Source organism: Mytilus trossulus, chromosome 1, assembly GCF_036588685.1.
Source record: "Mytilus trossulus isolate FHL-02 chromosome 1, PNRI_Mtr1.1.1.hap1, whole genome shotgun sequence".
In the NCBI taxonomy this organism is placed as follows: Eukaryota; Metazoa; Mollusca; class Bivalvia; order Mytilida; family Mytilidae; genus Mytilus; species Mytilus trossulus.
In genome coordinates, this window is record NC_086373.1 from 78,874,591 (window position 1) to 78,892,520 (window position 17,930).

The 17,930-nt window shown below is 32.2% G+C and overlaps 1 protein-coding gene across 2 annotated transcripts in view; it reads right to left on the reverse strand.

Moving 5' to 3' along the window:
* Positions 1–17,348, reverse strand: part of LOC134686330 (mucin-3B-like) — a 31,139-nt gene extending 13,791 nt beyond the window's left edge. The window contains exons 1-3 of one of the 2 annotated variants that reach the window (XM_063546004.1): positions 17,094–17,348; positions 3,327–3,389; positions 630–781 (exon numbers count right to left, since the gene is read on the reverse strand). In XM_063546004.1, coding sequence (XP_063402074.1) covers positions 630–781; positions 3,327–3,389; positions 17,094–17,136 — 258 coding nt within the window. In that variant the 5' untranslated portion in view covers positions 17,137–17,348. The remainder of the gene's footprint in view (positions 1–629; positions 782–3,326; positions 3,390–17,093) is intronic. The other variant, XM_063546012.1, reaches the window with a different exon arrangement.
* Between the last annotated feature and the right edge of the window lie 582 nt (positions 17,349–17,930).

Genomic DNA, 17,930 nt, shown 5'->3' on the forward strand with positions numbered 1-17,930 from the left:
TATATCCCCGTATGCCGGTGAGGTAGGTATATTGCTACTAAGATGGGGGAAATTTATAATTTCAAAATTAAATTGTCTCAGTTGTCATAGATGATCGTTCTGAGATGACTGCATATGTCCAGCTCCAGTTTTAAGTCGTAAATGAAGCAGAGGAAGTCATGTCTGTTGTTTATTTAATTTCTAGTTATGGATAACATATTAATGAAAATCAATAAGAACATTTTGGAAAGAACATCATCAGTACATCTGAATGTGAAATTAAATTATCTCGCTTCATTGATCTACTTCTTGTGACAGAACTCCGACTCATAGGAAAATAAGAAGAGGTAGGCAAGGAGAGGCGCACAGTACGTTCTCATAGGAATCCCCATGGAAATGTTGTAATTGTTTACCAAGATACCAGATAAACAACTAGAAGCAAAGCTGTCATTTGAAGCTATGCCTAGAATAATCTAACAATACAGTAAATTCAGTTGACATGTGGTCTTTAATAACACACGTTTCATTATATTACCTGAATGATGTCTATTTGACAGGTAATATCTTCTAGTAGTGATACTCAGTTTTGCGCTTAATTCAGAAATGTTAAAGACCTTCAATCTTGAGGTCCAATATACACAATGTTGTACCTTTATGCATACAGTAGGTATGGTAGCAGGTCGTCCATTGATGTCCATCCTATACCATCCTTCGGTGATATCCATATCACAATGCTCATCTGCTATCGTATTATTGACATACCGCCAGTTATCGTCAATGATTGAGAATGATACACATGGATCTGAATAATTAATAATACATTTTATAACAAATAATAAATGATGAGCAATGTATGACATTTGACAAAAACCAGAATAGAAATAAAAGTTCTGATTATTATTACCAATACATATCTATCAGAATACAAATAAAAATGAGAGTCTATTTAATTAACTGTTCTGTAAAGTCAAGGCTTGATTTACAATGGATTTTCCACTAATTTTTCGAAAATTTCAAACTTCATGGAAAAACACATAAGTCTACGAAATTGTCACTTCTTTTATGATTTAAAATTATCATTATGTGCATTTTCATTTCCCAAATAATAGATTCATACACTTTTAAAACTTTTTTGGATTCGAGCGTCACTGATGAGTCTTTTGTAGACGAAACGCGCGTCTGGCGTATACACAAAATTTAGTCATGTGTATCTATGATGAGTTTATTTCATAGAAATATGGCTTACTTGTTAATAATTTACAGTTCTAAAAAAAAAAGTTGTTGGAAAGGATAAATTTTGTAAAACATAATATATTGTTTATTTGGTAAAAAAGATTAAAACTAACAAATGTATTTTAATGTTGGTTGACGCCTTCATCGGATGGTTGGAATATCATTTTACTTGTCATGCTTTGATGCAAATATTTATCTAGAAATGAAATCAATCTCAAGTAAACAAAATGTAAGCTGTAACTATTTTTTCAAAATCATTGTATGCGCAAAACCCAAAAATGTATATATTTCCTCCAAAGTATAGGTTATTTTTTAATTTAAAAATCCTCACTTTTTTAGAATTTATTGCTGGCACATTATTAACATTTGACAATATCAATATTACTTCCATGGTTCAGAGTATTGAGAAAAGACAATCTGTATTCCTGGAGGATTTCAATATCACATTTCATGAAACTCTATAAACTGATAACTTAGATTTCCCTTAAGTTTTCAACCAGACACCAGAATTTTCCGTCGAAAAGACTTTTAGAGCCCCAAACAAAGGCCAAGAACATCGTGTTTATTTCTATTTCACACTCAATTAATAGGTTTACCTCTCACAAATATTTTTGTCAATCAATAACAATTTTCCTCTGTAAGTTTTATTTCTTTTCCAAACGTGAATAGTTTTTTATCTGGCTTATTCATGATGGAAGCCTATATTTTACTGTAATATATACTATAACAATGGTGCACTCCAAAAGCAGTATGACTGTCCTTGATCCAGGATATTGGATTTTTTTCATATTGGTTTTATGCTTTTTAGTCTTGAAATAAACAAACCCTTTGTGTTATGAAAGTTCATTTTGCAACAGGGGTCTTCTCGTATATTTCAAAGGCTTCTTCGGCCAATTGTTCGGAGTATTTATAAGTTGTGTATCTTAAAACATTGACAATTAAGTTTCAATATGACCGTCATCCGGGTGCATTTTAATTTCCTGTATTTTTACATTTGCAGAAATATCACACCATTTGTTCCAATTGTATTATGAATAGAAAGGGGGCTGTAGGACATCTTTGTCTTATTTAATTGTTTATAGAAAAGAATGTCTTATTGATCTGTTTATAGAAAAGGATTTAGCCAGAAAAAAGTAAAATCACAAAAATACTATTATAAAAGGAAAGCCCATGTATAATCAAATGGCAAAATCAAAAGCACAAACACATGAAACGAATGGATAACAACTGTCGTATTCCTCACTTGGTTCAGGCATTTTCTTATGTCAAAAATGGAACATTAAACCTTGTTTTAAAGCTAGATAAACCGCTCACTTGTATGACAGTCGCATCAAATTCCATTATATTGACATCGATGTGTGAAAATAACAAACAGACATAATAGGTAAAAAAAAGTCAAAAATAGTAATACAGCAATCAAGATTGTGTTATAATCTTAATCTCGATAAAAACAAACAAATGTGTCGACAATTAACGCAATGATTTTTAAAGATTTCCAACACATTCAAGTATTATTGACATTAAAATAACTTGCGATTAAACAATAATGAACTCCTTACAGTAGTTTCCAATGATTTTTTTCGATAAAGTTTGTGGTTCAAGTTATTTGAAATTTTGCCGAAGGGTTAAAGTAAATATTTGTCAATTTTTTTATGAAATTGAACGAGCCAAATTAATTTTAGTCAATGTGTTTGTTACCAACTTGACGTGTTTTAGAAAAGCAATGTGGAAAACCCAACTGTAGTGTGTATCATATAAAATTTATTCATCTACGGCTAACCATAATTAGATAAAGACTAGATCTGGCGACAGTATTCAATAGGTATACAAAGGATGTAATGGGGCATCTCAGAAAAGTTGTAAGATGTTGACATTAATGCACACTAAACAGGATAACATTTAAAAATAAGTTGTTTGTCTTGCAAAGAGTTAACAGAATGGATTATATGGACAAAAACATCATTACAGGTCTAGATGAAAATCTACCAAAGATAGTGTCAGAGCAAGTAAGTCAGATTATTGACTATAGGTCAGAACAAAATGCGAGAAGCTTATATTATCATATTTGGTATACCTGGAGTATATATTTGGAATTTCATAAAATGTATATTTACCTTGGAAAGTTGAATTATGGTCAGCATCGTGATGATTAATGGAACTGGTTGCTAGAAACAGACCTAAAAAAAATACAGCCACAGTTTCAATGTTCCATAGATTTAAAATTGCAATGAAGTGTTGTCTATCGTGGCAATATGTGTACATTAGTGTGTTATTCATTCGTATGTTAACATAAAGGTAAAGATCAGAGGTTAATTACGAAAATTGAAATATTTGGTTGAATACATTTCGGTTTTGAATTGCTGGTATCATGGTATGTATAATATCCGACTAGGATCGTGGTTTTTCGAGTGATCTGACTGGGGTTTTTTTCGAGTGTGACCACTTTTTTTAAGTGAATATGATCGAAGATGCATGTAAACAAACCGACTTTCTTCACGACAAGACGTGATATAGAAGGTTATACAAGTTATGTTAGTATTTGAGATAAAAAGATATTATCAATCCGACATTATTTTTCATTAAAAAAGTTAAAATTAAGCCTTACAAAAAAAAGTAGAAATCACTAATATTGAACTTTGAGGAAATTCAAAACGGAAAGTCCATAATCCAACCGCAAAATCAAAACCTCAAACACATCAAACGAAATGATAACTGACTTGGTAAAGACATTTTCTTTTGTTGAAAATATTGGATTGGACCTGATTTTATAATCAGCTAACACTCTCACTTGTATGACATTCACATCAAATTCCATTATATTGACAACGATGTGTGAACAACACAAACAGACATAATAGGTAAAAATGTCAAAATAGGGGTACAGCAGTCAACATTGTGTTATAATCTTAATCACGATAAAAACAAACAAATATTTAACAAAGAAGCACAAAAAGGCATTCATGGATCTACATTCTGTCGATACCTGTAACTTGGCATTGCACACGGTCATGTTTTTCTCTGACTGTTTATGACGTCTTTACACTAAATCCATTTTGATGTTGGATGTGTACGGATTGACAATTTAGTCTTAGATGTATGATTTTTTTTATTAGTTGTTAGTGGCTTTGAACTAGCTGTTAGATAACTGCGAGTACTCTCAGATCTGTTCCTAGTGTCTTTTTGTTGTTGGGATGTACAAGTACCCGGCCACGTCCACTTGTATTTTTGTCCTGCTGATGAGTTAGGCCTTTTTCAATTGATTTTTATAGTTCGTTCTTATGTTGTCCTGTTATACCACTGTCCCAGGTTAGGGGGATGGTTGGGATCCCGATAACATGTTTAACCCCGCCACATTATTTATGTATGTGCCTGTCCCAAGTCAGGATCCTGTAATACAATGGTTGCCGTTTGTTTATGTGTTACATATTTGTTTTTCGTTCATTTTTTTAATATACAAATAAGGACGTTAGTTTTCTCTTTTGAGTTGTTTTTCATTGTCATATCGGTGCCTATGCGGTATGGGCTTTGCTCATTGTTGAAGGCCGTATACGATGACCTATAGTTGTTAATGTCTGTGTCATCTTGGTATCTTGTGGACAGTTGTCTCATTTGCATTCATACCACATTTTCTTTTATATATATTCTGGACCATATGAGTATTTGGACCATACACGTATGTACTCATATAGTTCGACCATACACGTATGGTCCGACCGTACGCGTATGGTCGGGGTAATTAACATTCTGTTACAGCTTACCTTTAATACTTCTAAACTCTTCATATTAGTCCATCAGCTGGTAGGGCAAAATTTCATTTCTGTGTTACACCCCAGGGTACCGCAATTTTGTGGTATAAATTTAAAGAGTAATATATGGAGAATATTTTAAGAGGTGTTAGACTTTGGAAAAAGTGTCCAAAAGGGGTAAAAAGGGGACTTATTTAAGGGTATATCAAAAATTTTGTTTTGCACATATTTATAGAAAAATGTAAAAATAACCAATAATTCAGTACTATTCTTTTTTATTAAATGGAACAAATCATATCTTATTCAAACGCAGGCTAATTTTCAATTAATTTTTAAATCGTAGAGGACCAAGAAAAAAGGGGGAGGGTAATTTCCAAAATTCATGATTTTGAATGAAAAGAAGCAAAAGTAATAATTTTCTTGATAAAATGGTATATTTTTTATATTGAAACATAGAGCATAATGTAACTACAATGTAAAGGCTGTTGGAAAAAAAACATTAAAAGGTAAGAAACAAAAACATAGAATCAACGACAGACACAAACATAGGCAACTAGAAATGCACGATTCTGTCATAAATTTTTACATCATATTCATGAAATAACTTACATATTAAAACACACAAAACTGTCAGGGTTTCTAGATTTCTATCTTTCATTTTTTTTAACAACAAATCACAGGTCACGCAGAAGGTCAATCCATAGAATCATCGTCAGTTTGGTCACCTGCATCTACCGAATTATCATTATCATCATTTCCATCATATTTGTCGTCATCGTTAGCAATATCAACGTTTTGATAATCCTTATATCTACAAGCTTTCGAGCATTTACATACAGGTATCTAGATCTGTTCAGGATAAACCTTGTTGAACACATGAACATCTGTTGTTGGCACAACCAGCTTTAAATGAACAGCACTTCAGAATTATTAAAGCATCTAACGCTGGTGGTTGGTCTAGCCAATTGATACTGATCAAATCGTTCTAAACAATCCAACTATAGTTGTTTAGCAACAGACCAGTGTTTTGTTTAAGAGCAGATTTCCAAATCCACGTCTGAAAGTTGGATGGTTTAATGTGCTTTAACATTGCATCTTTTGGGGGCAGTAGATGACAATAAATCTTTTTTTTGGTTGCATTTCAAAACGTTCTGATCTTTATTCATCGATATTTTTAATTTCGTAGCCATATATAGAACACGAAAACCTCTCGAGTGTTTTGCCAACTCTTCGTCAACCTCTTCAAAGGTTTCATCACGATGGAATAGACCTTCCAAAAACACATAACGTGTCAAAAAGCCGAATACTTTGCTTTTTTTCCTTCACTAGACAAAACACTTACTGAATCACAACCTGTACTGTATTGCCGTGAAATCTTGGCCGTTTTCTACAAACATTCTCACCAATCTAACAATGTTAGAATTGATATGCAAGCCAACTTTAAAAATAGTAAGCCAATACTTCCACATCAATGTCAGAAGGTTTTATAACAATGGAGTCGTAACTTTTGTCAGCTGCATATTTTTGCTTTAAGAAACATTTTGTAATCGGCTTCTTCCTGTTTGATTATAAGATAAAACTATTCTACGCTATTTCTTTTCCAACATTTATTTTGTGGCATATACTTCCATGTGATACACATAAATCAATACATTCAAGTGTAAATCTATAGGATTATTTACCCTTTTCCAAACCAAAGAATTCAACAAGAGCAACTTTGTTTTCCCCAACTAACAAACATTTCTTCCATTCCAAAGAACACGATTGTGATGGTCTAGAACTTACCGTAAGGATTTGCCCTCCAAAGGACCTGCTGTTTTAATTTCTTTTATGGATATTGTGGGATACTAATCAGTGACAAAATCAATTTAGGATCTCTTTTCGAAACTAAAAGGATGGTTTTTAAAATAACAATTGCCAAATAAAAAAAAAGTGCTTGGTATCCTAGTAATGGGTTGATTAACTGCCATGTCATCAAATATCCACATGCTTTCCTAAATAATGACCATTTTCTAAACAAACATCCAGGACATATTTTAATTTTCATTACATGTGTACCATCAAAGTTTGCAAGATACATTGGAAGAGGACCTAATTCAAACTGGAGAGCCTATCGCATAACCAACTATCTTGTCTGGGCTATGACAAGCTGGCGACATTTTTTTTCATCTGCTCTCAATGTTTTGTTGTTCTTATCAGCCATTAACTGCTTGTCTTTTATTTCCTTTTTTTTAAAATGTAAGCAATGATAATCTTTTAATTGTTTTGAAGATATCGGTTGACTTTTGTATAAGCCGTTCATTAATGAAAATTGTTGAGGCAAACTTTCCCTTTTCATACGCGTTTAGAAGGTTGCACATTAATTCCGAAGAAGCAACAGAACCCGAGAACAAGCCATATAACTGCTCAGATGTTTCAAATGGATTTGGCTAGCTTTGCAGTGTCTGAAACAATTTCATAACATCCGTTTTGTCCCTCTTCATTTGAGTTTTTTAAAGTTTTTTTGTGTGGATGTTTCAGGGTTACCCATTCCTACCAAATCTCGAATTTTAAGGATATTGAAGCTCTTATCACTGCTGGTGGACGTTTCGTCCCCGAGGGTATCACCAGCCCAGTAGTCAACCATCTGTGTTGACATGAATATCAATAATGTGGTCATTTATATAAATTTCCTGTTTATAAAACTTTGATTTGTTCGAAAAACTAAGGATGTTCTTATCCCAAACATAGAATACCTTAGGCGTATTTGGCACAACTTTTTGGAATTTTGGATTCTAAATGCTCTTCAACTTTGTACTTGTTTGGCTTTACAAATATTTTGATATGAGCGTCACTGATGAGTCTTATGTAGACGAAACGCGCGTCTGGCATACTAAATTATAATTTTGGTACCTTTGATAACAGTTTCAATTCATGTACATTTAACAACCAACGCTTAGCAGAATCTTTATTTAAACTGAAAACAACAAAGCCAATTTTTTTTTTTTGTATCTCTTAGAAAACTAAGAACTTAAAAAGTATGGCCAATTCTCATAACTGACTATTTGACGTTCATTCAAAGCGATGTTTGTCGGTTGAATGACTTAATAATCTTAATTCAATCACTACATAGCTAAACCACAAAATGTAATCAAGCACACTTTTATTGAGTTCGATAGAGTGCACCTTTTCTGAACGCAAAAAAAAACACCTGAATTTGTACTTTTTCAGTAATATTTTGTTACACATTCACCTTATAAAATAATTTGTCTCACCAAAACATCATAAATCGACATGTAAATGTGTGTTTTCAGTTGCAAATTGATAATGCTTATGTGTGAATGCATTGTACATGTTGTATACTGAATCAAAGACGGTAATTTGATGATTTCCGTAATTTAACGAGTATTTGCAGGTACATATATTTTATCAAATATTTCATGTTTTAGACGATATATAAATGCTGCAAATGATTGAAACATTGTATAATGATTAATTCTAAAGTTTAATTAACTTAAACGGGTAAATGTATAACGAATTTCTTTATGAAAGGAAAAAATATGCTTTAATTTTAACCCAAAAAATCGGATTGTTTGTATGGTAAAAAAAAACTTTTTTTAAAACAAAAAATCTTCAGAGTAACATTAAATATGATAGTTTTGTATCTGTTTTAGTTGTTTACACCTATACTCTAATTTTTTTTAGTCGCTTTATATCAAAAAAATTAATTCAAAATTACGTAGTCGTGATTACTAAATGAGGGGACCATTGAAAGGGACGTTTTTAAACCTCTTTTGGACACTTTTTTTTTAGTCTAACACCTTGTATTTTATCAATAAGATAATGAAGTTGAATTCTATCAAAAAAAATCGCGGTACCCTGGGGTGTAACACAAACTCCTTAACTAGAGCGCTTTTGACAACTAGCTGATGGACTATATGGCATAACCGTTAATTAAAAAGACGCTATCATATAGGTAGTTTTATTATTATATTATGATACAAATTTACGAAATAGCAGTTAATTTACCTCAACGTATGTTTTATCACTCGAATAAACCCGATCTAAGTTCGAAAAAGGAGTACTGATTGACTTGAAAAAGCACGATCCTAACCGGACATAATTACCTACCGTGTGCATATTTTAAGTATATATAGTTTTCTAGTTTTGTACAGATCAGAGGTTGGTAATTTGCAGTTACCATCATCTATACCTTGTAAAGATGATGGTTTAATTAGATTTATACAATTTTTCATTACAATATTTAGAGTATTTTGCTACACAGCTTTGGAGCTTCATGCACACGAATACCATTTGACTTAAAATAGATTTTTGGATTTGTGATAACGTTTTTTTCCCCAACTACTATTTGTGAAACCCGTAGTAACCTTGTATTCTATAGGATACAAAACAGGTACATTTGGAAGAAGTCATATCAGAACCGATAAGATAACCCCTAATTAACCTTTATCAGCTGTATGCATATTTAAGATTAATAGCAAAATGGAAATACAATAAAAGATAAATTTCAGATTTTAATTATATATGTGACCAGCCATGAGATTTTCAGGCTTATGGAGGTATTAGAACCCAAATGAGTTTTTTGCATTTTTATGAAGTACACATAGATACAAAACACCCAGAAAGAGTTTTTGGTCGAATTATCAAAATTAAAAGAATTATGGTCATTTTTGTGAAATGCACTTTTTTTTTTAAATAGTACCACTTTGCAATATTTCTAAGGTTTATCTAATTTAGTTCTCCTTGCAAGTTGACGTATCATTGTGTGTTTGGATTTTTTTAGTCTTGAAAATTATCAGAATGTAACTGAAGTGAACTAAATTTATTGATAAGTATCAGTGAATTTGAGTTAAATTAAGCAAACATTCGGTTTCCATAGCAACCATGGATCTACTTTTCAAATAAAATCACTCAAAAATAGTAGAATTAAAATTCGTATGTCACTCAAAATATCTGAAGATAGATACTGACACAGAGATTGCAAAACTAGTCATGTTGAGCATCTCAATACTTGTATTTCTGTGTATGGAACGAAAGAAATGGGTCATGTCAAAAATTAAAATACACCGGTTTTGTCATTGTTGTTTACTACTCAATCACCCCGTTTCGTCTATACAATGTATATATCACCCGTTGTTTATGCCCACCTACGGTAGTAGAGGGGCATTATGTTTTCTGGTCTGTGCGTCCGTCCGTTCGTCCGTATGTCGCGCTTCAGGTTAAAGTTTTTGGTCAAAGTATTCTTTGATGAAGTTGAAGTCCAATCAACTTGAAACTTAGTATACATGTTCCCTGTGATAAGATCGTTCTAATTTTAATGCCAAATTAGATAATTTATTCCAATTTCATGGTCCACTAAACATAGAAAATGATAGTGCGAGTGGGGCATCCTTGTACTGTGGACACATTCTTGTTTATATATTTTTTTTAAACCAACAATTCATGAAAAGCAAGGTTAATACGGATGTGAACATTGTCTTTCGAAAGAATTAAAATATGTTTTTATTGTAAAGTAAACTTGGTGTGTTAAAATTTATTTATTTTAAACGGGCACTTTAGGACGTAGGTAATAGTAATACACATTTTCCTAATGAAAGGCGTATCCGGTATTTCACTGATCTTCAAACTAATTATAAATGGAATATAAATACGCAATAGCAAACACTGATATCTAATTATTTTATAACATTATGATATTTTTATGCCCCACCTACGATAGTAGAGGGGCATTATGTTTTCTGGTCTGTGCCTCCGTTCGTCCGTTCGTTCGTTCGTTCGTCCGTTCGTTCGTTCCGCTTCAGGTTAAAGTTTTTGGTCGAGGTAGTTTTTGATGAAGTTGAAGTCTAATAATCAATTTGAAACTTAGTACAGATGTTCCCTATGATATGATCTTTCTAATTTTAATGTCAAATTAAAGTATTGACCCCAATTTCATGGTCCACTGAACAAAGAAAAAGTTAGTGTGAAGCTCAGGTTAAAGTTTATGGTCAAGGTAGTTTTTGATGAAGTTGAAGTCCAATCAACTTGAAACTTAGTACACATGTTAACTCTGAGATGATCTTTCTAATTTCAATGCCAAATTAAAGTATTGACCCCAATTTCATGGTCCAGTGAACATGTAAAATGAACATGCGAGTGGGGCATCCGTGTACTATGGACACATTCTTGTTTTATATAGGTTTTGAGATACAAATGTACATCACAATATGTCACCCCCACCTTTTTTACAAAAAAAGCTAAATAACGCTTAATAAACAAAATTTTAAACATCACCAAAAGTATTCAGAAGTTAAGATTTATATTACTAAGAAGTGTGTAAAGTTTGATGCAATAATGACACATCGTTTTTGAGATATAGCGTGACATGTTAAAAAAAACACACTCCTGTTTTACTTACTAAGTCCTGTAACTCAAAAAGATTTAATTTGATTTTCACTAAAAGGTTTACAGATCGTTTGACCATTACAAGCAATAACTTTGTTAAGTTTCATGAAAACTGGATAAGCTGTTCTTAAGTTACGGTGCTATATGTTTACGCTGGACAGAAGGATAGACATATAGATAGACGGACGGAGGGACAGAATGACTGTCAGATGGAGGGACGGAACGGATGGAAGGAAGAACAGATGGACGGACGGATGTATACAATCATACGTCCTGTTAAGATTGTGACGGGCGTGTAAAAACGCAATGAAATGAAAAAAAATAAGCTAATTAAAGTTCAATCAGTTTTATAGGGACATTGGCCAAGTCGACTTATTTGTATATCTTGACTTCCTAAGTCATGTTTGCTATATGACTTTTATATGTTTGAAAATAATAGATCGAAATTGATAAAAAGAACTTCAAATTCGTAATTTAAGGGCAATGCAATAACTCCTTTAAGAACTTATGTGAGAATTTTATAGTAAATGGACAAATGGTAGAGCTCAACATTTTGAAGATAATCATCTGGCCCTTTTCGACTTTTCTATGTCACCGGCTGTTTTTAAATAATTGAGATCATGCACATGCATGCATGCCCCCCCCCCCCCCCTTTTTTTTTATTTCTTAGCCATGGCGGCCATCTTGGTTGACAAGCGGGATCACAGTAATCTTTTTAAAACTAGATACCCTAATTATAATTAAAAAAAGACATGATTTTAAATAAGGTTTGTTAAATACAGCCTAGTAATTTTAGATGTGAAAATGTATGTAAAAAAATGTATTGAAAGATAATGAACGACGGTCGGCCGGTACCAATTAATAAAAAAAAACTTTTCCTGTTGGGTCAATTGAGCTTAAAACAACCAAGAGTTCCAAACAAAATTACACCGTTCTTGAAATAAAAAAAAATGTGTCACAACTTAAGATTTTAAATTTTCCCGAACGAGATAACTTGGAGATAGCAAAAAACTTCACTGGCGGTTTTTTTTCTTCAATAAAACGAGGTCAATAGAAAAAAATCGTTAGATCTGTGTTCCATACTTGTATATGCTGCTTTGAATTCAAATCACTTAGTCTCGCTTGTTTAAAAATATCAATGAGAATGTTTATAATAAACATAATCAAAATCGCTGACCTATTTCTTTCGTTCCATACTCAGAAATACAAGTATCGAGATGCTCAAAATGACAAGTTTTGTAATCTCCGTGTCAGTATCTATCTTCCTGTACCTTTCTTTCCGTACAATGTGAACAATTTAGCGTTCGAGGCAAGGTTCACTCAATTCGTCATTTGGACGTGTATGTTTACTTATTTCTCCGTTAAATAATATAAAACGGTTGTAGAAAATATTGAATATCACAATACAAAATATTTGTATATGTATATATATTATTTGATATCATAAAAAAATAAGAAAATAAGGAGAAACCTATCTTTCTTCTGTCTATTGATGTTCCGTCATTGTGCCGGATGTTAGATACCATCGAGTCCGAACAAATGCCGGTGTGGTTTAGACACAGTGCACTTGTAAATTCATTTTCATCTTCAAAGTATGTACATGTGTACAAAATATATTTTTTCTTCTGTTTAAATTTTCCTTTGTTGTCTAAAAATAGTTTAACGTGAGTAGTCCCCCTTGATGAAAACCTGGAGCTCAAAACTAATACGGGAAAGATAATTAATTTACGCATTGTATATAGTCCTTCGCTACTATTTTATTTGTACGATTTATCTGCAATGCTACTATAATTTAAAAATAACAACCAAAGCCAGTGGCGGATCTAGAAATGTTCATAAGTGGGGGCGCACTGACTGACCTAAGAGGGGCCCTCTCCAGTCACGCTTCGGTGATTCCCTATATAAGCAACCAATTTTTTTCCGCCTCTGAAATCCCTTTCAACGATTAAGAACAAAGTTGTAAACATCAAAGCTACAAGTTGCGTAAATTAATCATGTCGCAAATCTATACACGGGAATTATAAATTCTATTTTATCCCGCATGATTAAATATTGTTCGTAAAAAATCTTCTGTTTACATATTCGAAATTATATTCAAGTCTTTAAGAGAAAAAAAGGCAATTTTAGATAACTTTATGAGTTAAACAAATTGAACATTCAATAACAGGTGCTCCGATTACGTTACGTAACTTTACATCGACGTTTTCTCATTATGACGTTTACCTCCATAAGCCTGGAAATGTCATGTTTGGAAAGGGTACTTTAATATTTGATTACAGTCTTACTAATAATATAAAACATACTCGTCCTGAACATGTATGAAATATTTGCCACTGGACGTCAAGCAACCCAAAACCAATCAATTACAACTAAAACAATCATAGAGTGTGTAGTCATTAACATATAAAGTACGCATGTCGGAATTGTTGTCGGTTGATTCTTGTGACAACAAAATAATATATAGTAAAAACATGTACTAATCAGGAGCACATATCTGTATGTTACGTTATTTTCAAAATTATACCTGTACTACGAATGAATCGAATTTACTGCAAAATTATATACAAATATATCATGCTTACAAGGGGTATTTTTGGCAAATACCCCTTGTAAGCATGATATAATTGTTTAATTCCACCGAATGTTTTACCTTAGTGAGTTTATTATAATCAAGTATCATATGGAATTTCTACTTGAATGTATATTGGTTGTATACACTGCAGCTGTGCTATTTGCGCAGTTAAATTGCATTGACCGTATAATCATTTCTTATCATATTTGTATGTATAGTCACTAGCTGACCTTTATATGATAATATGCTGGTTTTCGGCTGACTACTACACTTAGTTCATCAGTTTGAGTGAAACGTAATACTAGTGGATTCCAGTTTTATGTGACCGGTTGACAATTCATTTTCGTTGAGTTTTATTTATGACGGCATTAAAAGAACAGGTTCGCGGAATTTTTACGTCATTCAATAATGATGCTTTTTATCCTAAAATATTTCATCTGGCACCGTATATTTAGAATGACCATGAATTTGTCATATTAGAATAGAAATAATGCATTGAGTTATTTTTAGACATGGTATCCCTTCTGCCATGGTATTTGCTAGGGTATTCCCCATCTGCAATGGTATTTGCTAGCAAATACCCCGGCACATGGAATTCCCTAATGACAAATACCCCGGCAGAGAAAAGAAAATCTCAATTCATAGAAATTGGTTAAAAAATACCATGTCTCTCATCCAATCAAAATACAGCATTATTACATAAGGTGGAATTATAGAAGCAATCTATGTTTATCACTTCTGTAAGATAAACCTCCATGCTGTCATGACTTATAAATCTGATATTCAAACATTTAACACACGAGACATCTATCGTAATAACATGTAGCAAACGATATTGAACTGTAGGTGACTCATTCAATTAATATTTAGGAATTTCAATGTTATCCAAATGAAATACTGCAACTTGTACTGTACTGATAAAAGCACCAAAATAAATGCATTTAAAGTAAGCTTGTGTTCAGCAGATTAACTGGAAAGATTTAAAATTGGAAAATTGATAAAATTGATTTCTTTATTTAAATGGTTTATATTGCTTACAATAATGCAATCAACATCATATGTGGTATGATTGCCAATGAGACAACTATCCACAAAAGACCAAAATGACACAAACATTAACAATTATAGGTCACCGTACGGCCTTCAACAATGGGCAAAGCCCATACCGCATATAGTCAGCTATGAAAAGTTTACATGAACTCTGTATGTTTTGAATTTATTAATTCTGAGTAAGCAAGAAGTCAACTGTAAAAGTATGTATTTGAAGAGCATTGAGAACTAAATATTCCTAAAAGTTATGCCAAATACAGCTAAGGTAACATATTCCTGAGGTAGAACAACCATAGTTTTTCAAAAATATAAAGTTTTGTAAACAGTAATGATATGATTATGACCATATCAATGAGAAATTAAAAATACAACTTTCAAACCTATGATTGAGTTGGATAAAACCGCAATTTTTATACGTTTGCAGGTAAAACAAATTGTGTTGTAGAGAGGTCTAAATACAGCACTCACACCATTTTCCAAAAGACCAAAAAAGTGAAAAAAAGTATTTTTTAACAAACAGCATTTGACTAACAGGTCGAACAACTGATGTTCTTAAACCATGCTGACTTCCATTGACGATCTCCAAATAAATGAACCACCACATGTAACAAAATGTTTTTTTTATATTAATTTGATATCAAACAGAAAACAATAAACTTGCAGCAAACTTGATAAACCACAAACATGAGGTGCAAAAATTTGTACACCATGTCCGGATTTCGACAATCAATGTCTCTTCTGTGATGGCGGGGATGGAAACAGTATTTGGAAGGCCATAAAATTTATCTCAATTTCGGATAGACTGTTATATTTTAAAGAGTCGAAATAGGATGAACGCCTTATATAAACCTGAGGGAAAAGAAAATACATGCCCAAACGAAAAAAATATAAACGAGCTAGACTATCAGGTCGAACAACTGATGTTCTAAACTTGATGACCCTACTGCCATTTAAATTGATCACAAGATGTAACAAAATGGATTTTTTTTTATTATTTAATATCAAACAGAAAAACTGTAAACTTGCGGCAAAATTGATAAACCACACACATGAGGTGCAAAAATGTGTACACCATGTCCGGATTTAGACAATGTTTCAGTGATGTTAGGGATCGAATATGTATAGTGTTCCAGTGGTCTAGCGCGTCGGGCATATTTGCAAGGCGATTTGATGCCACGATATCTCAGTAGCATGACTGGGGTCCCTGATCATCAATATTACAAATTCTAATAACTTACCGACTACTATTAATAATGATACAAATCCATCGTGACATAAAAAAATAAATCCTTTATTCGTCTTTAACTTTATAAAGTCTATGTTTAAAACTATGTCAATGTGAATTTGAATTTATCTCAATTCATTTTAAAAATTACAGGTAGGCGTCTATATTTAAGGTAAAAAGCGCATTTGATACAGGTGTATCAAAATTTAAAGCGCAATTGACCATAGTGTTTGGAGAGCAAATGTCCTGTCTTATAGGTAAAAAGCGCAAACATTATGTGCTCTTACATGTATAACATATCATTCATTGTCATTAACTTTCACTTGTTATGCATCGTGTTTTGTTTACATTATTTGACATATTTGAATATGTCATTTATATTTCATACAATTGGCTTACGTAATGTCATTTCTATTATGCTTTATCGAATAAAATGTTCATTTTGATTTTTTTTTTAAAGTAACCACATTACATATATCCCAAAATAACACTAACCCATTTAAAAACTTATCGTAGTCACTTTGAATAAAAACTACATTTAGTTAGGGGAAATCCATAAAGTCAAAAGAAAAGAAATTTATTTATTGAATAGGTAGATACGAAAAGAGATCATTTTCTAAACTTTGTCATGCATTAAGACTATGAAAATTTTGAGAATAAATCGAAATTTGATGTTTGAACATAAAAGAATCAGTTCAAATGAAAAAGAAAGGGGTTATATGTTTTTCAAAAGCCAAAAAATAATAGAGATTTGTATTGTGGGGGCAAAATATAATATTGTGGGGGCAAAATATAATGTAGAAATCGATATTCCAGCTCATTCCTGCGGGAGCCAAAAATTCAACAGCACTAGCAAGTATTTCGATTTTCAACAACGTAATATATATTTCAATTGGTTTCTTACCTTGAGAAAGAGTAAAGAGTCTTAAGAGAAAGTTTCCCTCCATTTCTAATCAAATTGTCACACGAAAAAGAAACAGAAAATTCCAGTTATCGCATTCTATTATTTCAGATGAAATTACGTCACCTAACAGGCATCAAATGTTGCACCCAGTTTATCATGAAAATAATTAAAATTGATATATAATAAATTGGTGGTGAATTTTTGTTTTATATATTGGCTGAGCTGACATTTCTATTATCTATAATATTAACATTATCAAATGGAATTTAGTTACATGACTAAATTGACCCTGTGATAACTAAATTATAAACAATAGGCAGAACAATATATCTATAATAAGAGGACCATTTGGGAAAATCAACCCTCTGAAATCAATGCTACATGAACATTAACTGGGGGAAACCACTTTACCCCAACGAATATTAAAATTATTCATGTGCATACTATTCTATCAGCAACCTTTTCCTACACTGAGTAATAAAAATTATGTCACCAAGTAAAATTTTGTTGTAAATATAAACGTATAACAATGTTGGATTTCCGGATAGTTTCGAAAGTGGGTGTTTGATAGATCTAACATATTATGCAGCGTGGTAGATAATAAAATGTGTATATGTCATTAAATGCAGGAACATGTACTTAACGACTAAAATGAAAAGTAACAACAGATGTTTACCTACACAGTATATGTTTACAATAGGATGTCTTTTGTGGTATGAAATTCGCCAGTAAAACCTTAACACTGACCAATGTAACACAACAGTGTTCAATTTAAACCATTGCATCATTGGAGAATCTAGAGATGGAACTGTAGATCATCGGTAACTAATTATTTTA